Source organism: Polistes dominula, unplaced genomic scaffold (assembly GCF_049000335.1).
Source record: "Polistes dominula isolate Pdom_NZ unplaced genomic scaffold, Pdom_raw_medaka contig_23, whole genome shotgun sequence".
NCBI lineage: Eukaryota > Metazoa > Arthropoda > Insecta > Hymenoptera > Vespidae > Polistes > Polistes dominula.
The window spans coordinates 254,885-279,057 of record NW_028300963.1 but is presented as its reverse complement, the minus strand read 5'-3'; the positions used below and the strand labels follow the sequence as shown (position 1 = coordinate 279,057).

Here is a 24,173-nt window from a genome sequence, read left to right as displayed (position 1 = left end):
ACATGCTATATATAGTACATATAGTATATATCAAGAGATATGAGAGTATGTTTGGCGAATCGCGTTTGTCAAGTTTTTCATTTTGAACTTGTACGAATTTCCCTTCTATCTATCTTTTCTATCTATGTATTGACCAACACATTCGCCAATTCAACTGGCATTTCGCAGGGGCAATGCGTGAAAATGATCTCACGGTTCGCTTGAACTTTCCGGGTTACGGGTAAACCGTTACGGCTTTTGGGTGTCCGACAAAGTAACCAGAAAACGTGATTACTGAAAGACCAATTCTATTTTCGACAGACTATAGAACTACTAGCGTTTAAATCGTATCTCACGACTAACACATCTAATATACCATTTGTTTTAGATCATCAAAAATAAAGATGACATTTTGTAGAAATGTTTTCACATGAAATTTTCAATGAATATTTAGAACAACTTTTTTATTGTATAATTTGACTCCTTGTAAAGTTTCTTGGGTGAAATAGAGGGAGGAAGGAAGGAATGAAAGTTTATATGGGATAAAAATAAGATGATAAGAATGAAAAAGAAGGGTAAGAAACAAGATCATAACGAATTGGTTTGTTTGTTTGATCTAGGGGTGGACAAGGCGTACGATGCTTAGGGATGCTTGGACGAACGACGGTGGGAAAGGCTGGTGGCGATGTTGGTCCAGGTTGGGCGGATTGCTGGCGATGGCGACAGCCATTTCCTGTCTCGTTGTCCCGTTTCCGGGCGCCTCGGCCAATCCGGAAGCGAAGCGTCTTTACGATGACCTGCTGTCGAACTACAACCGCCTCATCCGCCCCGTTGGCAACAACAGCGATCGCCTCACTGTCAAAATGGGACTACGCCTCTCCCAGCTCATCGACGTTGTGAGTAGTAGCACCCACTTAACCCATTCATTCCTGACATTGATTAACAACAAATCTTGCATATATTTCTTTTTTTACTATTATTATTATTATTATTATGCGATAGCCAGTTCACAATTTGATTGTCTCCTGTATCCTTCGACATCGCGTTACCATAATAGATTTTATCCCGTTATTTCATTGTTTTTATTGTTCTTCATTTATTGGAAATGTTTAATTAATATTAGGGGTACTCCTGTCAATTTTCGTTTTATAGTACTTTAGCACACAAGATAGCCAGTTCACAACAGCAACGTCGATCTTTCAAGCGATCCTCTATTGTTTCCCTGTTCGCTACCTGTCGATCCTATCAACGCTGTTACCAAGCTGATCGATTTTACGAAAGAACCTCGACAAGTACGCAACGGTGATATCGTACGTGGGTTAATTCTTAACGAATCGTTTTGTCGTCACAGTTCTTTCCATGTCTCTTCATTTTTATTTCATTTTTAATTTCTTTTTCAAAAGAAATAGAGAAAGAGAGAGAGAGAGAGAGAGAGAGAGTGTGTGTGTGTGTGTGTGTGTGTGTTTTCAAGTTTTTATTTGTTTCATTTATCTCACTTGTCGTTTAACTTTGATTTTTGTATTATTCACTCCAATTAAGAAGATAAAATTATCGATTGGATTTCGAGAATCGTTAGACTCGTAATTTTGTTTTAATTGAATTCATTTAACATGTCGTTCGACTATTTTCTATTTATGAATTTTAATGAACGCTTTATCCACCGGTAGCCGGTCAATAATCGATTTTCTTTTTATTTTTCATTTTTAGGAGAATCAAATATAAATATAAAATATTCATTTTAAGGACGCGTATTCCTTTTTTTTTTTGCTAATTAAATAAGATAAAATAGTTGACATTTTTGGCGGTTGGATTTCAAGAATAGTTAGACGCGTAGTAATTTGAGTAACGTTTCATACGAACGAAATTTAACTAATCGACGTTTGCACGTATACATGCACGTATATATATATTTGCGGAATTTATATCTCGTAGACGCGATTAATATGAAATAATTATAGTTTGACGATCCATAGGAAACGGTTTGATCGTAATGCGAGACTAGAGTAGTATACTACTATATACATATGCACGGAATATAGATTATGTTGAGCGTGTAGATGGCCGATAGAGTACGTCCACGTACTTGCGATGATAAGTTGAATTCCGGAAGTTCCTACCGGAACTCAAACTAATTTACAAGCAAAGTGATCCCTGCCACTCGAGCCATTAATTGCCATAATCTGATCGTAGCCTATCAATCGTGTTATCCCTTTGCGTTCTCTCCAACCTAAATATACGTATAACAGTACAAATCATTATTTATATATTGCTAATAAATGAGAATCACGTTATACTAATTCTAACTAATGGTTAATCTAACATCGATAGGTTAGGGTTTGTTACGTTTACGTGACCGTCTATAGGAATTGTTTCCTTGGTTATTACATTCGGGTTACAAGCTTGCAGAATGAGCAGTATTTCGGTAATTGCGTTGATCGTGTCTCTGTATTTCTCCTCCCCAGTCCCTAGTCACCCTCTCCTTCCCTCAATATTACACTTGTGGTGTCTATGGTCTAAGTACGTGCTTGCGTTTAAGCCATAACTAATTTGTTATCGTCTAATGGAGTACGCGGAACATTGAGTAACATCGATGTCGTGGTTTCTAGTTCTAGCAGATTAAACGAACCTTGCTTTAGATTCTAGCTTTTGGAAAAAATTCATTTTCCCTAAACGAGATTTAACGATCGATCGATCGATCGATCGATCGAATATTCGTTTACAGATTTTGATGAAGCGTAAAATCGTTTAGAATATTTCTAACGCCGGTGCTTTCTTTATTCCCCATCCGTAATCCTAGACCTCTTTTATATCCTGCACTAATGAAGTGATCTGTTGATGTTTAGTCAACGAAATTATTCGTGATTGGCTCTCTCTCTCTCTCTCTCTCTCTCTCTCTCTCTCGTTTCGTGTGTACGAAATTCAACGTTAACTCGATCGCGAAGGCACTATTTACCCGTTCGGTTTAATGATCCATCTCTTTTATCTAGAATAGAACTATTATCCTTGCGTTAAAGCTTTTCATTATTTCCTGGATTTTATAATGGTTTACGCCGATGATTAAATTCCGAATGAATTATCGGTTGATTTTAATGAATATTATTTCATTTCAAATAATCTAAGTTTTAATTAAAGGATCGAATGATCTTCCCTGTATTTTTTGTCAAGTATCTTGAATTTGATTGCACGAACCATTTTCGATTATTTTTTTCTTTTAATTTATTTCGAGAAAATCATCTCGACATTTGTTATTAGAAAAAATCATTATCGGGAGAACTTTTTCTTAATCTTAAATATGTTTGCTATGGAAAATAGTGATTATATCATATAATTCGTAAGAATAAGAATAAAGAACGTCGTATCGAGTAATCGATAGTTTAATGAACCGCGTTTCTCTTTGAAATTTCTCGATTTTAAATCTGATTACGAGAATCTTTGGAAGTACTTTATACGATTTGTGTATGACGAACGAATTTTCATGATATTCTACTTTTGAAAGAGAAATAAAAAGAGAGAGAGAGAGAGAGAGAGAAAAAATTTGGATTTAAAATTCATCGACGTTTTCGTGCTCGTTCGTATGCAACAATTTTCCTTTCATTTTCCATCCAGAGTACGTATGCACATATCCACCCACACAGAAACATATATACACATTTCTATGTAAATAAGTATCGTTGTCGGTTTATTTTACTGATCGTTATGAAAACTCGTATGAAAATAAATAGTAGTAGTAGTAGCAGGGTAAAAAAGCGAACGGCAAGGGGATGGGAGAAAGAAAAAAAAGAAGAAGATAAAGAAAGGGAAACAAAAAAATATACGCGAAACGTTTTAAAAACGCGTTCCCTCGTTACGTTATCCCTTGGATTTCTGTTTTAGCGTTTTTTATGGAAAACTACAAAATACACGGTTGTTTTGGTTACACAGTGAATGAATATTTCGTCTGGTAATGTTTATGATTCTCATTGGAAATCGTTATTACGTGTGTATAATCGGACTCGTAACTTTTCGGTTTAACAGGAAAATCACGCACGAGCCAGTACAAACAGTAATTACAGCGGAATTGTAGAAACGTAGGATATGCAGAGTTTACGAAGCGATTTTGTCGACAGGCTTCAAACAATCGATGCGATCGAATCGAATTCAGTAATTCTGCTTTTTCCCTATCAACCAACCAACCAACCAACCAACCAATCAACCAACCACCCACCACTTGTCAGTTTTGACAACCTCAACAACTGAATTCGACGTGTACGGAATATTGTTTTTAACTTTAACAATAGATCAAATGATTAAGCTTTATTTAAAAAGTTCTGATTACAACTTAACCATAGACATTTATTTTCAACATTCGAAGAACGAACATTCGTATGTTTGGTTGATTAACACAGATATTTTGTCTTTTGAAATCTTATCTATATAAGGGTGGAAGGAATGCTTTGATTATGTTATTTTTCTAACGCGCTTCTTTGAGAAACAGAGCAAGTGGGTCTTGTCATGCGACGACGGCCAACGCCCACTTTCGCAGAGAGTAACACAGAGCCAGACGAAAGCTTGGGAATTCGATCAATAATCAGAGGCTAACCGGCCAATCGTTTCCCGCATATAAGTGCCTCTACCGATGTGCACATGTTTATAGAAAGAGCATGCCAATGGATACATGTGTGTGTGTGCGTGTGTACGCAAGTGCACGTTTATCTCTTCCGTATGCTTTTCTCTTTAACGTTATATACACACGTATATGCGAGCACGTGTATGTGAGCATGTTTTTATATATATCCTATGTGTGTAGAAGAGTGTCCGGTAGCAAACGTATATACCAGTAGAAAAGCAGTCTGGCAAGCATCCGAATGATCCGTTAAAGCTTTTCCGAGCTTTCCGGCGCGACGCTTCTGCATAACACCGCGAGAAGCTCTTCGATTTCGTCGTTAAGTCTTTGTGGTAGAAGGCTAACACGAATCAAAGTAGAAATCGGGATTTTCTCGGGATTTTCTACACCGATAATACTACGAATCCAACGGTACACGTTGCTAATAATAATAATCTCATTGTCAGATTTGTATAATAGTTTAACAAGTAATGCCAATATATTTTGAAACATCTTCTATACAAATAGATAGGAATATTTCTTTTGAAATATTATTTAACATTTGATATATTGAATTTCGTTCGAGAATAGGATCATCTAACCGTGTGATCGAATTAATACTAACGTCGAGATAATTACAAAAACGAGTTAACGTGGAAATCGATGAGAATGTGTGAGAGAAAAAGAGAGACAGACAAACAGAGATAGTATTGGCGAATTTCCAAAGGGACGATATCTCGAGAGAGCCATAACAGGAGCAAACGTAAGGTTTTCTCTCGATATTCTCTCTCTTTTTCTCTCTCTCTCTCTCTCTCTCTCTCACTCACTCTTAGAACGTATCTCAGTCTTGTGCCATTATTTACACAGGCTGCTCTTCTCGCTAAGGGAACGAGCATGTACCTATCTACTTCGAATTCGGTTCGCGTTTCGCGGTAAACCTTCTCGTGTTCGACGTCACGTGAATTTACGAGTAAGCTCGCGAGTCTTCGAACGAAGATCGACTTTAACTTCTTCTCGAACCACCGTCCTACTATTAAATCACCGAGAAGCGTCTCCTCTATCGGCAAGGATTTATCTTTTCTGGATGGAAAACGTTTTGCATTGAAAGCTTACGCTCATCTCTACTGTCATATCTATACGTGCCTTTCTTTTCACTTCTTTTTTTTTATCCATACACATATGCACATGCAGCGAAGTACACGAGTATTCGGTTTTTTTTTTTTAAACTTACCTATATTTTCAAAATCTACTTTCAATTAGGCTAAACACATGAAACTTTTTCACGCGAAATTGATTTTTCAAACTGGTTGGTTAACACAAGAGGAAAATTAGTAGGATTGGGAGTTTGGAGAGAGAGAGAGAGAGAGAGAGAGAGAGAGAAAGAGGAATATGTATATGTATAAAGAGACAGAAAGAGGGAACGAATTAATATCAAAGATTATTATCGATCGTGAAGTTAATTCATTAAAAGCTACGGCATTTCTACGCGGCTTAACGTTCTTCCGTGCGATAAATTCGATATCGATTAACAATGATTCATTTATGGCCGATACCACCGTGGTCGCTGTCGTGGTTGCTGTCGTACTCGTTGCTCGTGTTTAAAATGTGCCATTAATATATCGCCTAGGGTATATATATATATATTTGAAGTAATCGAATATATCTATATATTGGGACAGGATTATTTGTTTTCTCTAGTATAATACCTTTTGCAATGTATCGATATTTTCGAAAGATCGGTTTTATTTTGTTAGAATAATTTGTTGAATGGATCGAGTTCATCTAATATTCATATCATTGACCAAGTGAAATCTCTTGAAAACTACTATTATTTACCGTTTTAATAGATAAGAAAATTGTGTTATTTTTATTATTATTATTAATTATCTTGATCGTTGCAGGATATAGGAATATGTAGGAAAGAATGGAAACAATGTTTGATTTCGATTCGAATTGCTTTCTAATTCCGTATTACTTTACGTGTATCTATCTCTTTCCTATTCTATTCCGATTTACGTTGCATCGATTCAAAGGGTGCCATTATGTAATCGGAAAATCCATGCAGATTCAATAGAAATTACAGATTTCCACGGATTTGTCTATGCACGGTATAAGAGAGACAGAGAGGGATACATAAAATACACGTTCGATCGAAAAGCTTTCAGAACCAATATCCGGATTAATGCAGGTTAATGACATAATCGTTGCGAATTTATTGATTCAACGAGATCGCATCGATTTAATAGACCTTTTTCTTTTTGTTTTCCCTTTTTTGTTTTAATTCTTGCTATTTTATTTCAAAGTCATGCGATTCTTTCGTAGTTTTTGTCAACATATAGTAGTAATTTTGCGACAGTTCGAAAATTGTGACCTCCGAGTCGTTCGTAGAAAAACTAACGTTGTTGTTTTCTTTATAACCATAAACTCGTTATAAACATAAATACGGTATATTGTCAGTTGTATTTCGGATCTCGAGACTATCAGAAGTGATCGTATAACTGTCGAAAGTTTAATTTACGATAATTTACGATTTCCCAGGCATTCCTGCAGGTGTTCGTTTACGACGTAATTACATTCATACACCAAGGTATTATTAATTAATGTACTAATTAATAGGTAATAAATATCGTCGATGAAAATTGAAGTATCCTGCAAATAATCGACAACAGAATGCTTTTTTGTTTTCATGCATTTAATGTGATTCTTTTATGTTTTTTCTTACATACAATCATCATAACAGATTGGATTTCATTTTTTAAACGTGATTCAATTCATTTAATTGACGGGACGACGGTCAATTAGCGACTTGTTATTTGATAATTGAATTTTGTAAAAGTAAAAAAGGGACGATTAAGATAAATCTTGAACGTCATAGTTATTTTCGATAAACTTTATCAGCCCGAATTAAATACGATAAGACGAGCAGAGTAGCAAAATGGTGATTCTCTTGAAGCTTGAATTACATGGATCACGTTACTTTATCTCATAACTAAGTGTGAAACGATAATGGATACGTTTTTGCTCGTTAAAACGAAAGTGAAGCGACGTTCTTCTTATTAATGATTTCATCTTTTTAAGAAATGTCATAACCGAGTGACGCTCTTACTTAATTATCTTTACGAAGTATTCATTTGCGATTTATGGGAATCATTTATTATATTTGTTTCTTTTTACTGCTTTTTTTTTTAATTCTATGTAATTATAGAAAAAATTCTTAATAATAATAATAATAATAATTCGAGTATGCAAAAAAATATCTTTTTCTTTTTTTTGCTACACTTTCCAGCATAATCAAAAACGATGACGGATAAATTCACTTGAGCTTGAGTAGACCACAAGGAAGGAAAGTTAATTATCCTCCTATGTCCAGTGCATCAAAGCACTACCGTAACGCGTTAAGAGAATTAAACTACATCGGGAGTGAACTTATGTTAGAGAGAAGGTTGTGGTCGTGGAAAGCTTCTCGCGAATAATCATCGTTTTCTCTGCGTGTCCGTTTTAGCCACGAATAATTAAGTCTACCATAGTTTTCGTAAGGAAAGCCATTGACCATTGGCCGATTATTCATGATCCTTGTTGTAATTATACTACCACGATGGTAATATTACTTATCTATCTCTTTGTGTTAAATTATACGAAAGAAGCTTGTACAAATTCATGAGAAAATAATATTAATATTTTGTCTTGAACGTTAAGAAAACAAATTAATCGGATTTATTATATTGCTCAATTTAAAATAAGAATATTGTTTGTTTTAATTCGTTGTAATTAATGAAAGAAAGTTATTATTATAATTATTCATTTTAATCCTCTTAAAGCGTCGTTACGTTGAAATGTATTCATTTGAATTCCATTATCGTTAGAAAATTCATTATTGGAAATCTTAAGTACTGTTTTAATAAATGTTTGGATCAATTGTAATTAGACAAAAATTGCATATATTATTACAGGATTAACATGCACGATCCGATCGTAGTTAAATTCAAAGTTGAATTCGTTATTAAAGGAAACTATTTCATGTGATATCTTTGAGTCGAGGATAGAAGGGAATAGTAACAGGTTACGGTATTCAATTGGTAACAATAAATTACTATGAACGATCTAAGCAATATCAACTATTCAACTGTATGTTCCATGTTTGGATCGACGTTTTGGTTTACCACGCCCAATAGCAGATATAATCAATTGTACGTTGCCATAATTTCGAGTTCTAATTGTCGCGAACATACGATCGCGTCAATTATAATCAATAGTCATCTTGTAAAATGACTGCTCGAGCATTAACAAGCTCGCGAGGGGTTACCTATGTCGTAGAACGTATTCTGAAATTGATAATAACGAACGACGGAATCGACAGGATTTGGTCCAGGATATAGTCCAGGATATAGTCCAGGATATAATGCTTTTCTCTCTTGTTACCAATTGAATCTGCTAATTAAGTTTCCACTACTATTCTCCTGTTTCTAATCCATCGATAATTATATAAACGTCCCGGATGATTCTCAGTGTGTAATCGAAAAACTTGGAAACAATCAAACGTACCCTTTGGAACGTTCAATTCATACGAATGGTAATTTGGTTTCAATGAAAACTGTATAATGTCGAATAGTTTTGTTTTATTTAATACAAAATGATGATTCTCTTCTTATGCTTTTTACAAAATCGAATATACACATACTTATTCTACTTCATTTACATGCAAAGCTTTATCGATCCTATTTTCATATAATTAGAAGCAATACTCAAATATCCTACCTTGTTAAATTCCTTGTTAAACGAATTCTTCCTAACTTTACATAATAGTAAACCTTTTAGAATCTTCGTTAGAGACCTTTACATAGTGTAGTAGGATTTTCTTCTTTAAACAAAATCGAAACATTTTGGTATTCAGTTTCAGCAAGGATATAAATTATACGAAACAGTTTGGTGTACTTTCAGTACAATGCTCATGTTATATAGGAACTTGCATTTACACCCACCCACCCACACACACACACACACACACACACACACACACAGTAAAAAGAAGAAAGTTAAGTTGTTCACCATAAACGTCCACCCTTTGCCAATGTATAAACGGAAATAGTATAGAGTATAGGATATCGACGACAATGGATTGGAACTAGGAAGCAAAGCTTTAACCCCTCCCGGAGTGATCGCTTTCTCCCTTGTTACAACGTGCCCATCTCGGGTAATTAAGTTTCCTGTAGTTTTCACAGACCACTGGCCACGAGTGTTCGGCTTCCAATTGCTGTAACTACCGGCCACAACTCCATTCCTCCTATTCTCTTACCAACACACATCGCCATTGTCGTATTAGAACTGTTGTTGGTAGTGCTAGTGCTAGTGCTAGAGCTGATGTTGGTACTCCTAACAGGGACTGCTTCCAACTACTTCATCGAGTTTAAATCTCATTTTGCCATAGGGGCCTTCCGTAGCCACAGAACAACAAGTAGAAGTCTGATCGGACGATCCTATACTACACTCTTCCCTTTTCAAACCCTAAACCACCCCCAACCCCTTTCTCCAACAACCCTCACCGACCTTTCTACATCATTAGAACCGAGAACGTCTTCCAATTTTCCTTCCTTTTTCCTATCTTTACCTGACCTTACCCATCTTATGTTATAGTATTTCTTTCTTCTCAATCTCTTTTCTTCTTTAGTTTCAAGAATCAACAAAATCAGACTTTTCCCATTCAACGTTAGCAGGCTTTTTACGATCGGTTATGTGTTTCACAGATTACTGCTATAGTTAGATACATATATCTTGAACTTTATTTTCGATTGGTATCTTCTATTTTCAACAACAAATTATATATGGATATAAAAATATCGTGCATCCTGCTTAGTGTATTTAGGAAAACGCTCGTCCTGTTATAATCTCTGGGGATTTACGAGAATCGCGTCGGTTTACATCGTGAAATTCCACAGAGTCCCGTGGGATTATTGTGCGAATAGAACTCTAACGGGAAAAGCGAGAGAACAGATATGTATTCTCGGTGACACGGTGCACTCGGTCGATGAACCATTTCAAATGCATGTTCTTTTATTCACTTTACTTTTTTTTTATTGTTATTGTAAAAAAAAAAAAGAGTAGAAGAAAAAAAATATATAGATAAGACGAAGACGTTAGGTATCTCGGCAACGAGTTCTTAGATATATCAAGCCGAGTGCCGTTGCATCACAGTGCACGGTGCACCTGCATATCTCAGGAGCGCTGCTGCCGTGGCTATCGATTTTCGCGTAAAACTTGCGGAAAGTGTATATATGCATGTGTTATCAGTGTATATAATACGTATGTACATATATACATATGCCGTGTACCTTTTTTCTCTCTCTCTCTCTCTCTCTCTCTCTCTCTCTTCATTGGAACGTTTGATGAACGTTTGGTGTTAAAAAAAAGATAGAGAAAGAGAGTGGAAAAAAAAAGAAAAAAGGATTTCTCTCATTGATCGTATCTCGGTGGTAATTAGTGCAATCACGAGTGTGGGAGAAAGAGAGAGAGAGAGAGAGAGAGAGAAGTAGTACTAGGTTCGTTATAAAAAGAGAATTTGCGTTGACCTCAAATCTGGTGCGAATCGATGTTATCGTAGGCATGTCTCCCTCTCCCTGTTGAAACGTACATTCGCATTTTCACAGCAGCTGTTGTACGAGCTACCACCTACGCCATTTCGTGCTATTTCTCTTTCTCTCTCATCTTTTTTATCGACGACTAACCAAATCTTTTCTCAGAAAAAAAAATACAATTCTTTCTTGCAACTTACACAGGCCAGCTTTAAGGCACGAGTTCACGTCTAAGTGTTTGGTTCTTTGCACTCACCAATCCCGTTAGTTTACGTTAAATCGTTTGCGGACAAGTGCAAGCTTAACACAGTGTATTTTCTTTTTTCTTCTGTTCCGTTTGCGAAGGAAAAATGTACAACCGACCAACCGACCGATCAACCAACCAACCAACCAACCAACCAACCAACCAACCAACCAACCAACCAACCAACCAACCAACTAACCTACCAACGGACCAACCAATCCGCGAGCTTACTTGCCAGAAAGATTTCAAAAGAGAATTTCTTTTCTTTTTTCTTTCTAAGCCTTTTATTATCTCTCATTATCTCTCTCTCTCTCTCTCCCTCTCTCTCTCCCTCTCTCTCTCCCTCTCTTTTTTTCCTTATATTTTTCTGGTGTTTTTTATGTTTACGTCCGGGAAATGCGCATATGCGCATACCGGAAGACCTCCTAACGTTTCGTTACTGCGTTTTGTATTTTACTGCGAGCCTTGAAGCGATATCTCGAAACAACGCTTGCTCGCGCGGGCTCATTTTTTTCCTCTCGTGCTCGTTTCATACCTGCCATCGAACAAGAACTTTGTTTTTCTGCGATCTCTTTCTCTCTCTCTCTCTCTCTCTCTCTCCTCGCGCGCGCGCGCTTTTTCTTTCCATTTCCATTTCTTTCAAAGACGATTTTTACGACAGGTAATGAGTACAAATTTTAGAGTACTTTCTTTCCTCTTCCAGTAAGAAAATTCTTTAGTAAGAAGAAAATTCTCTTATTCTTCTAGAATTTTCCTAATTGAAAAGCGTTCTTATTTTTCAACAAGGAATTTTTTTGTTCATCTTTTGATTAGGTATAAACGTGCTCGTTTCTTTCATCTATTTCTATGCCTGTTTGTTTTAATATTATGGGATAACCGTAATTAACCGGTACTTTGGAACGAAATGTCTTTCGAAATGTTCTAGTTTTTGATTTGAAGATAACTTTCATTGGTAGTCTCGTATTCGTCTATGTGTTTTATTTCGTTGGAAATGTCTCTCGTGAAAAATAAACGATATGTACTATGCAGGAGAAGCATGTAATATAGTGTCGAACGCGCTTCTGCTTATCATAAATATATTCAGGATGTTCTTATCGAATCGGATCACGATGTGAAACTTCTTTGCATAGACATCAAGTACACCAATTTGATTTTCGTATCAGTACCTACACAGTATGAGACGTATGTCGACCTATCTCGTGGAATAATTCGAGATAGTAGCTTTGGTCCATGTTCACAAATACATGTAATAACTTTTCCTCTAAGTTATTTATTTCTAAATAATTTCATCCGCCCACGTAATAATTAAAGAGAGAAGTATAAACGTGTTCATGAGTTATCCATGTAACTGTCTATATTCTCTCTCTCTCCCCAGCTTCGTCTATCTCCATTGTCCAGCTTTGTGCGAATCATCGGGCCAATCTATCCCACGAATTTCGCATAGGGTTAGGGGTAAAACGAACGAGCTTTCGCGTTCACCGACGCGTTGATCCGCGCGGAACAAGGCGCGTAGCAATGCGGTAGCATTTAAGTAAATTGCTGCCCGCAGCAATAATCGGCTAGGTTGTGGTAGTAGTAGCGTTTCTAGTGGCCCACCATTGCACCCACCGTTTGCACCCACCGTTTGCACCCACCGTTTGCACCCACCGTTTGCACCCACCATTCGCCATCCGATCGAATCCTCCTCGCTGGTTTCGGTGGGCTGTCCTTGTATGTTTAATTGATTAGCTTTGCTAACGGTTGCTGCTCGTAATACCATTGCTGACAATGCATCGTCTACTAACGTACAATCCAAGAGGGACAGAGAGATAGACAGTATGAGTAACTGAGTGCGTTTAAGTGCCAGAGAAAGAGAGAGGAGATAGGCGGCTTCGCTTTGCCCACGTTTCTGATTACTCTTGCTCCGATTATAAACTCTCTTGTAATATTAATGTTGTAGATTTATCTTACCGTTCGATCATCATGTAGAATGTTCTAACGATTATGAGTTCAAAAAGGAAACTTTTGTTTGGGATGAACGAACACGTTTTGAGATAATAATTAAAAGGTAGAGCTCATTTTACGGATGATATCTTATTAATTCACTGATATATAAGCCACTTGAGAGAGATTTCTCATTTATTCCTTCTCTCTTTTTGTCTATATCTCTGTGTTGTTTTTTTATTTGAAAAAATATTTGTCTCCTTTAATCTTTATGTTTTGCGCTCGTTACACGTACCGATAACCATCATCGTTTTATTCACAAAGAACGAATTATCCTCGGTGAACACGTCAAATACACGTCTGTCAGGGAATTACGTTTAAATTTTTGTCGACGTTGTCGGATTAAACTGGTGTCCGCCTATTATATCGTTTCGCGTATTTCTATTGTGAAAAAGAAATAAACAAGTGTGGAGGGCGTAGAAATAACTAGAGAAATACGGTTCAACGTGCTTTATTTTTTATGCATCTGTCCATTTTCTTTTTTTTTTTTTTTTTTGGTAGGTATCCTAAACAATCGTTGTAAACAATATATATTTGAAAGCAAAAAGGAGTAGGCAGACGCAAAGCGTGAAATTTTTCATCGAAAGTATTCATCTCGTCCGTTCATCGGCGCGTCGCGAACTCGTTACTTTCGTAATTCAATTAAATCCAGATAAATTGGATCAAAGTTAAATTAGAATTCGTCGTCCATCAAATTTTAGTTGCCAAACTCAGTCAGTTGCTCTTGAGTGCCCGGTTGCTTTTTCTTTGCCCATTCGAGGAGTTAGAGTAGGAGTAAGAGTACGAGTTTGTGCAAGAGGACCAAGGGAAAAGGGGAAGGAGAAACGGATCGGTTAAAATACGTCAGGAAAAGCGAGTATACGTTAAGAGAGTTAAAGTGTGAGAGAGAGAGAGAGAGAGAGAGAGGAGAGAAATTTCCAAGCGCAAAATGAAAGCTCGTTGGCCGAAGCAAAAGCAGTGTGACCGAGAAAAAGACAGAAGGAGAGAGAGAGAGAGAGAGAGAGAGAGAGAGAGAGAAAAAGAGGATTGGTGGTAGAAGGGTGGTAGGGAGGAGCAGGGAGAAAGGTGGCGGGTTAATTTGCTAATGAATTTTAAAAAGAGTCGAGGAGTTGGTGTGCTCACTCACGTCGCGTTCCTTTCTCTTTCTCTCTCTCTCTCTCTCTCTCTCTCTTTTTCTTTTTCATCATAATAATTTGATTTTACCTAGCTCGACGACGCGAACATGGCTTTGTTTATTTTTTGATATTAAAGAGAAAAGACTAACAAAAAAAGAGAACAGAAAGTAGGAGTGACAAAGAAGAATAAATAAGTATTGGAATAGGAGAAGAATTCTTAAAAATCGAAGAAAGTGGAAAAATGCAATTTGAGCAACGTTCGAGGGGTATTCAAAGAGAAAAATTGATGCGTGTGTATTTTTGACAAAGTTTCGTGTAAAAGGAAAGAAAGAAATGTAAGATTTTCAAGAAAGATTAATATCAAAAGTTCTGATAAAAAAAAGACCATATGTGACTTGGCTAATACGTGTCTTGTATTTTTTATTTCTATATATATTCTTCTATATGTTTTTCTTTTTTCCCCCTTTTTTTTCAAACGTTTCGCTCAACGTTTTTTTTTCCCCCCTTTTCTTTATCGACAAATGTGAAAAGCTCGTGACGAATGAAATTTTCCGTGAGTAAAGTTTCGTAAGAGAAAACTTTTCACGTTTCTTCCTGCTTCTTCTTCTTCTTCTTCTTCTTCTTCTTCTTTTTTCTCTTTTCGTACAAGACTTTACTGTCTTCAAATGCGTTCGACGAAATTTCTCACGTGATATCGCGAACCTTACTTACGTACGTGTCCGTTCGATCCAAGTGAGTTCTCTCTCATTCTCTCGTTTTTTTCTCTTTCTTTTCACATGGGAATGTGAAATTATGGGAAACGAATTAAAAACTTGAATTCAATACGAAGACGTAAAATCGAGAGTTTATACGAAAGAGAAAATAAAAGTAAATCAAATTGTTCATTAAGAAGTTTACATTGAATATAGTATTGTTATATACATTGTCAACGAAGATTATTGTCCGTAACAATTTAGTTTTGTTCTTAAACATTGTTCGATTAATTATTATCTCGGTGCATGCAATCTATGTTTCTGAACATGCTCGTTGAAGCACACATATTCTTACCCTTCGGTATCGGTCGATACCCTTTTGCCTTCATCCTTGTCTTATTTATTCCGATACACACATACACTTACATGCACTCGGGTGCATGCAACTGTCGGGCTTCCCCTTTTTGTTGTTCCTCTCTCTTTCCGTTTGAAGCTTTCTTCGCGGAAAGAAAATCCACGTAGCAAGCGACATCATTTCAGCCGATTTGACGTTGGCGAACGTCTCGCGATCGAAATGTTAAAGCTCTCTCTTTTCTCTCTCTCTCTCTCTCTCTCTCGTAATTAGGCAGCGGGTTAATTAGCGCGTCCTCATGATGATGCAGATCGTTCCTATCGATGCAACCTTTCTTTTTTATTCCTTTGTTTTTCTCTTTCATAAATGTATTCTTTCTTTTTCGTTCCATCTTCTTCTACTTCTTCTTTCTTCCTTTTTCGACGCCACGTTTTTGAACTTTAACAACGCCTTTCACAGTCCTCCGACCACCAACCACTCTTTCCAACTTTAGCCCATTTTTCACGGCTTATTTAATTGCGATTAATATTTCAAACGAATATGTTCATTTTTAATAACGAAAGCAAAATTAATCATTTCCGAACGATATATTGCATCAGTGAGGAATATCAAATGGTGCCAAGTCAAATGTTCATTTTATCAATGATTTGAATTATAAACGAGGGTAAATCGTGTCAATTATTTCAATATGTTTCCAGCTAAAAGTTATAGTAATCTTACCAACATTTGAATTAATCATTTTGGTGTATTTTAAAAAGGGAAGACGTCAAAGAAAAGATAAGCCTGAAGGGAAAAAAGGATGAACGAAGATGAAAAGTTTGGGTATTCTATTCGTACACGCGTGTGTGTATATGGATGTGTTTTTTTTCGGTCACGGCGAAATTGGTCCGAATCTCGTGATTCTTTTTTCTGCTTTCTTTTTATTTTATTTTATTTCGTTCGAACGATACGAGATTCCTGTTTCCCATGTCGCGCTCAATTCGTCGATTTATTTGAAGTACTCGATGACAGACAGACAGAAACGATATGTGTATATATATATATATATATCGAGAATCCCGAATGAAAACTGATCGACACTCGGTTTCTATAGCGCGTGATCCCAACCCCCTTGGACCCTCCCTCTTCCCCCAAGTATTTTTCCGATATTTAAATACTCTCTCAGCTCTGGCCGAATTTGATCGACCTTTTACATTGCGAGCGTGTTACATTTCCACCCTATCACCTAGCTTTTTTCCTATCTACCTATCTATCTATATATCTCTATGTTTTTTTGTATCCTCAAAAATAAGAGAAGGAAAAGAAAAATATATAATAAAGACAAACAAGCATCGAAGACAATTCAAAAGCGCAGTTAGTAAGTATTAATATTACTATTTAATATTTATTTTATTTCACAAGTGATTTAGCTCGTGCATATCTATGCATATCCGTTACGTCAATCTCAATTTCCATTTAATATGTTTATATAATAATAATGTATTCGTATCGATCGTTATAAATATTTACTATGGATTTGGATCATCATTCTCGGACTCATTGAGAGTGGATAAGATAATCTTACAGGTAATTTCTTAAGATTCAACTTTACTTAACTACTCTCTCTCTCTCTCTCTCTCTCTCTCTCTCTCTGTCTTTCGTTGGAAATTCTAATTCTAACGTTCTAGCGTTGCTGCGTCTTCCGCAAGCTCTCCAAACCTACTCCGAACTTGGTTGTTTTAATGCTTATTTTAGTGGGGTTTGAGTTGACCTCTTGGAGAGTCTACCAGGGTAGAATAACTACGTCTTTACCAACTATTTGCATAAGAAACTACGTCGATTCTAATCTAAAGTAACAAAAAAAGAAGTAAATGTTCAAATCATAAAAAGAAGGAAAAATGTATAAAAAAGAAACGACAAAGAACATAATTAATAAACTCCTATATTGAATTTCAATCCGTAAAATAATGGAAGATAAATTATTGGTCTTTACGAGAAGAAAATTTGGTGGGGTATAGAAATCAATGATATATTTTACGTTGAATATTGTCGCCAGTATTCGTGACACGAATGAGGTATTACCTGACAAGGGAAAAAAGGGGGAGAGGGAAACTTTAAAAACGAAATTAAGACTCACCCAGTCGAGTTTAGTTGAGTTTAGAAACTCTCTTTTGATAGTAAATGGTTTATGAGAAGAAGCTCATAGAGAAAACGGAGAAGGAGGATGACATGGGTTGAAAGATTTGACAGGAAAGAGAAAGATCGACTATTTCCAAAGTATATATATATTACTGAACTGATGATGATAATATATAGTTTATTAAATTAATTATGATGTGATGTTGAGCGGTATTTACAAAAGGTTTACAAAAAAAGTGGCGTGGTTACAAAAATACAGAACACAAAAAAAGTTATGAATACTGACTGACTAATTTACTGATAAACTGACTGATAAGATACGCAGATGAATATATCAGACTGAAAGTATAATTATTAAACTGAGAACTAAGGACTAAGGAACCGATACAGACAAACAGATATACAGACTGATATAAATTAAGAACTGATAGACTAAGGAACTCTTACATATTTATATCATAAATGAGCAACACCCCTTTGGAGAGGGTGGAGATTTTGAACACTATCGACCAATAGCAAAAGGATCCACCCCCCCCCTTCACACGGTCAATCGATTGGTACAGCTATTGTTTTCGATAAAGATCGTAGGGAAATCATGCATAATGGAACTTGGTTTTTTTAAGCAACGGAATATCGCTTCTCCCTAATCTCCGAGTGGAGTTTCACCAAGGTTTCTTTCACCAAGATCGATAGCGTGTTCAAACAGAAAATAAAATAAATGCAAGACTAAATATTAATCTTATCGTCTAAGATAGCGTATTTAAACAGGAGAAAATAAAGAAAGAATTACATAATTATTTTATCGCCTACAATATATATGAGTATAACTTCAGGGGTGGCTTCGGTACCTTCAAATAAAGTTGTGTAGGGCATATGATTGTATGAATTTTTGTTCTTCTTATTTCAGCGTACTGAAACCATCCCTGAAACAGCCTGTATGTATTGCGCAGGAAGATAAAATATTTTATACGATTGAGGACTAAACTCAAAATGAAAATGTTCATATTCTGAATAGCGAAGAAAAATAAAAGAAAATGTATCGAGGTAGAATAATAAAATGTAGGTGGATCATAGTAAGAGGAAAGAACGGGAATATTTGAAAATATTTCCCAAATGGACTATGATAAAAGGGAGAAGAATGTATTTACAAGAGAAATGTGTGTGTATGCTTGAGTGTATATATATATATAAACGTATCGGTAGGGTCGAGGATGAAAAAGGGAGTATACCGAAATAGGGTGTCAAAGAAGTGAACTAATTTACTAACCGAACGCAATTAAAACTTTGTTACTTATTCATCAATTACCAATTTATCTTTGCTCGAACTATTATTAATTTAATTCCCATGATTATTGTTTTTTCTTGCGCAGTTAGGATACAATCATTTATTGAAAATAATATGTATTAAATATATATATATATAATATACTTTTTTTTTCAAGCCATTTCTTTCTAATTTCGGAAAGAATTCTCGTTAAAATTAATGTCGAAATTCATTATAAGTTATTATAATAACTGGTGCGCAAAATTCGAGAGAATTACGTTTCTTAGCACAAAGTATTATGTCACGCCATCTGCTTCCTCTTTGGCTTTTTTTTCTCTCCTTCTCCTATCCCCAACCCTTTGAGATTCTCCTTTAGACTTACTTCGTTCGCAGCTTTTTGTCGAGGAATCGTTCAAAAATCGCTTACGCGTCGTTGCGCCGTTGCGCCGTTGCGCCGATGCGCCGATGCGCCGATGCGCCGATGCGCCGTTGCGCTTGATATACGACGTCATTTTCATTTCTTGCATCTCTCTATCTCTCTTTAACCTTTTCTTTTTCTTAATTACGTACGTTAGTAGATTTAATATTTTTCATTATCTCATTGCTCGGCCATGATTTTCATTAAATAAATTCAAGCGAGATAATAAAAGTGATTTGTTTTTAATTTATTATTATTTCATTATTGTTTAATTGAAATTTCATTCGTTTTAACAAATTATATCCTATTAAGAAGAATATTAAACGGAGCAACTGAACGTAAAAATGATTGTATAATTAATTATGAAATAATAAAATATTACAATAGAATAATAATGAATAGATCAGATCGTTATTACTGTCGAGAAAAAAATGATTTAGGATATGTACGAATGGTGATACATTAAACTTGTATGGATCAACATTTTCAAAAAGATATATTTCAAATGATCATGTCTCAGGAATATGAGAGACTCGAGATGTTTCCATTAATATTTCATGTCACTTTATCTTGAATTCTTATTCCCTGAACACTTGAGGAAAAATTCAAAATGTTACGAGTAGAAAGAAATGAGTAAAAATGGAATCTTCAATGTATTCTTTCGTAATATTGGTAAACGTCAATAATTGATAATATATATTTGATATTAAAGATTGTTTCGAGTGGCGAACGAGCGAGATGGTTTTTATTTAAATAACGAGCTTTTTTTTCCTTCTGTTTCTTTTGACGTGATTGACATGATTAAGTCTTTGAGAATAATTTTGTTATAATATTATCGTTGGTCTTCTTCCATTGCAATTAGAATTTTACTTTGAATAGTATTATGCATACAGGGTGTCCCAAAAATGACCTTTCCTTTCGCCAATTCTGATATAAGTTTGCAAAAGGAAATGGTAAAAAATCGCGTAGATAATAAATAAATAATTGTTTAGTTCGATAAATCTACTTTTGGAAGTGCTTATTACTTATGCGTACGTAAGGTAAGTGGTTGTGTGTGCGTGTGTAGGTGTACTTTTCTACACCCGCTTTTGTTGGACCGTGCCTTCGGAACTTTATTAGTTTCTTAACCTACTTTCTCGACAAAAGCTTCAGTTCGTCAAAGTGCCTTTCGAACTCGTACACTCAATGTGCCCGTACCCTAACAATGTCTTGTAAATCTTATGATTTCGTAAACGCCGTTTGAATACGGCCGACGTTTAAAGCACATGCGAATTGTTTTGAATTTTTCAAGAGTACTTCTAAAGCTACTCGATCTTTTAATATTTTACTTTTACTAAACTCCCTTCTACTTCTCATTCTACTTACAGTTACTTATAATATTATATTATTTTTTAGGTAATCTTTTAACTTATAATTAGATTTAAATAACCTACAAGGATTGAACATTTTCAAATGAAACTTATTTGATGTAGCGTCAATTTTCGGTGATCGTAAATCTCTGAACGATTGAAAATCCGTTAAAAATTGTCGAACAAATGAAAAATAATAATTCGATGACTATCGGACGTTTTTATATGAAAAAGAATTCATTTTAAATCTCTGTGTATAAAATGTATCAGCTTTAAAACGATAATTCCAACGTGTAACTGAACGATTTAACGAACGATTAATATTCACTAAATGTATGGGACGATCGATTGAACGATATCAGATTGACGTATTTGTTGTTTCAGAGTTTACGATTGATATGAAAGAAAACATACATATATGCAACACGAACAAATAAAATAGTATTTTTATCTTGCGATCTCGAATTCAAATAGTACCGTGAGTTTATTTCCACAAAAAAGTACCATAACCCAGAATAAAAAAAGAAATAATTCTTCCTGGTAGTTTAACTCGTTGATGTATTTGTTTATCACAGATTACGATTTATGAAAGAAACAAAGGAAGAAATTAATTGACATTAAAAAAGGAGTTTAACAAGATGATCAAATACAATCTTTAACTTGATCTTGAATTCAAATTTCTCTCTCTCTCTCTCTCTCTCTCTCTCTCTCTCTGTTTTTTTCTATTTCTTTCACAAAATACAATAACCAAGGACAGACAAAAAATTGATTCCACCTTGCAGTCGTACTAGTTGATATCATTGAGAAAGATTCTCTTGGTGATAAAAAAAAATAAAATAAAAAAAGAGGATGATAGAAAAGATAAGAAGTTATCTGTACAGTCATTGGTGAAGCAGATGAAACGTAAAGATATCTACGAAATAAAGAAGAATATATATATGTATGTTCCATTTGAAGATTTTATTCTTTTTCCTTTTCTCTCTTTCTTCTTTCCTACCTTCAATTTCATTTTCTACATTTCGACGCAATAACGAAACAACGTGGTCCTCTAGTTTCGCGATTTCTCGAAGGTAACGTTAAGTGTAGCCTCTTCTAGGAATATCGTTAAAACTGAAGAAAGGTGCTTACTTAGAAAGAAGGAGCGAGAGAGAGAGAGAGAGAGAGAGAGAGAAAAAAGGAAGGAAAGAAAGTGGTAGATGTCGAGACCGTTTTCACACCAAGAAACCATTTCTTGGGTTGTCTCCTGAGAGAACACGATTCTTTCTTTCTATTTCTATTTTCTTTTTTTTTCTTACACTCACAAACATTTACACAGAGAAAAAGAGAAACAACATATACATATAATACTTGCTCCTACTCCTTTTCCACGTTCTCTGTTTTCATCCGACATCCAATTTCCATAGCATTAGGCTTCTTAGACACGTAAACGGGCTTCTAGGAGCATTGAAACAGCAGCCACCTGATGTCGCCAAGTTCACCCTTCTTTTTTGCTTTTTTTATTTTTTACTTTTCTTTTATTTTCTTTTATTTTCTTTTTTCTTCTTCTTCTTCTTCTTCTTCATCCAGAAGCGAACAAAAGAGTCACGTTAGATGCTGCTTACCTTCTCTCACGAATCAGAGAAAACCTTTAGCTTGCAACACTTTTGGATAAGGACTTTCGGCAGCCCTTTTGCTTGCTACTCGTCAACGACGTTACGACTAGGGGTAGTCCGACCTTGTACCATCTTACAAAATGTCTTTAGGAGTTCGTTTCTGCCCAAAGGGAGACGGTTAACACGTTACTTTTAGTAGAAAAACGACTGTATTCTTATGAAATTCTATTTGATTTGATTTTATCATAGGAATTACCGAAAGGTCAATTTCGCACAGATAAGATCATAAGGAGGATGCCGAAGCGTATACTTTGAGAATCACTGGCTTAAAAAAAGAAATATCATTCTTGGTTGCTTTATTTTTATACTAGAGATATAGATCTTCCTTGTTGTTACATAGTAATCCAAGTCCCGTGAGATACATTTCTAAGACCATAATTCCGATCTCAGGGCGATTCTTCGAAAACGCTTTTCCACGCGGCCCATGGCAGTTTATCTTGATTATCTTTCTTCTTGAGAACCGAAACTCTGCTTGCTTGTTCTCCCAACTTTCTTCCTTTTCTCTTTTTCTATTTCTTTTTTTTTTCTCTTTTTAATCCTTTATCCCTTCCCTTTCTGTGATAAAACAAAGGTCGGGAATATCTTAGATGCTTAGATCAACAAATCCCCCAGGACGTTTCATTCTAACCAGCAGCCATTTTCCTCGTATGAGGAACGAGTTAAAGGAGGACGTTTTTATCGTCAGAGTAAATCTAATTGCGGATTTAAATAAGATTTATTTGCCGAGTCGTGAGTTCAACTTTTTTGACCTACCTACTAAAAAGGGAATGAAAGGAGGCAAAATAAACGGGGCGAAAAAGAAAACGAACTTGCTCGGGCTAAAAAAACCCTTCTTATCTTTTCAAACCCTTTCTTTCTTTCTTTCTTTCATTCTGTTTTTGGCTTAAAAGATTTTTCTTTGTCATTTTTAGAAAATTTTTAATTAAATTTTTATCCACGTTCGCGGATTGGAAAATAGAAATGATTTAGAAATCGATCCAAATGATGTTTATTATTACGAGACAAGACGAGAGAGAGAGAGAGAGAGAGAGAGAGAGAGAGAGTGACGTTAGATAATAAGTGAGCAAGTAGTTAGGGTCGGAGTTTAACGCGACCATTTTTTAAGCTCAAGCTTACGCATCGAGCGCTTTTCTCTTATATTTTTTATTCTTTTCTTCTTTCGGTGATAAACGTGATATTAAGCTCTGAATGAAATCTCGATAAAAACCTCGGCCTCGCTATTTTTCTTTTTTGTCCACCTCATCGTCGTATGAAGAAAAATCTCTGGTGAGTTTAGATGCAGGGAGGAGACGAAGGAGAGGGCCTAGACTCGTCAAATCTTCTCTTTAAATCGTTCAGGAGAATAATAACGTCTAGAGCGATAACAAATAAGGGCCTGACTTATTTTTTTCTTTCTTTTTCTTTATACACATATGTACATGTATGTATGTGCAAGAATATTCTTTTTGTTTTGTTTTTCTTTATTTTTTCTTACTTCTTTATCACCTTCTTTCTGCTCCTTCTAAAACGAAGGGCAACAGGAGCGGCAGCACAATTCTCGAAAAAAGAAACACTAATTATTTTTTAACGGCCTGTTGAAAGCGTAATTACACGGATTCTAATTGCTCGACGTAATCGCTAAGATTTTATCTCTCTCTCTCTCTCTCTCTCTTCTTTTCTATCGTTTTTTATTTTTTAATTATTATTATTTCTTTCTTTCTTTCTTTCTTTGTGCGTTTTATTCTGTGTTATTTATTGTTTTACGAAGTTGTCTTAATGTAATTAAAAGATGGATTAAATAAAATAAATATTATCAAATATCAAAGAGAAGAAACAATGATAATCTTAATACTGATACTAACCGCTCGTTTCATTTTCTG

At 35.4% G+C, this 24,173-nt stretch overlaps 2 protein-coding genes across 2 annotated transcripts in view; one reads left to right on the top strand and one right to left on the bottom strand.

Moving 5' to 3' along the window:
* The window catches only part of nAChRalpha1 (nicotinic acetylcholine receptor alpha1), a 100,010-nt gene that overhangs the window by 35,635 nt on the left and 40,202 nt on the right, over positions 1 to 24,173 (top strand). The window contains exon 2 of the mRNA XM_015327196.2: positions 600 to 875. Coding sequence (XP_015182682.2) covers positions 618 to 875 — 258 coding nt within the window. The 5' untranslated portion in view covers positions 600 to 617. The remainder of the gene's footprint in view (positions 1 to 599; positions 876 to 24,173) is intronic.
* The window catches only part of nAChRalpha2 (nicotinic acetylcholine receptor alpha2), an 86,927-nt gene that overhangs the window by 51,996 nt on the left and 10,758 nt on the right, over positions 1 to 24,173 (bottom strand). The gene's annotated exons all lie outside the window — the stretch shown is intronic.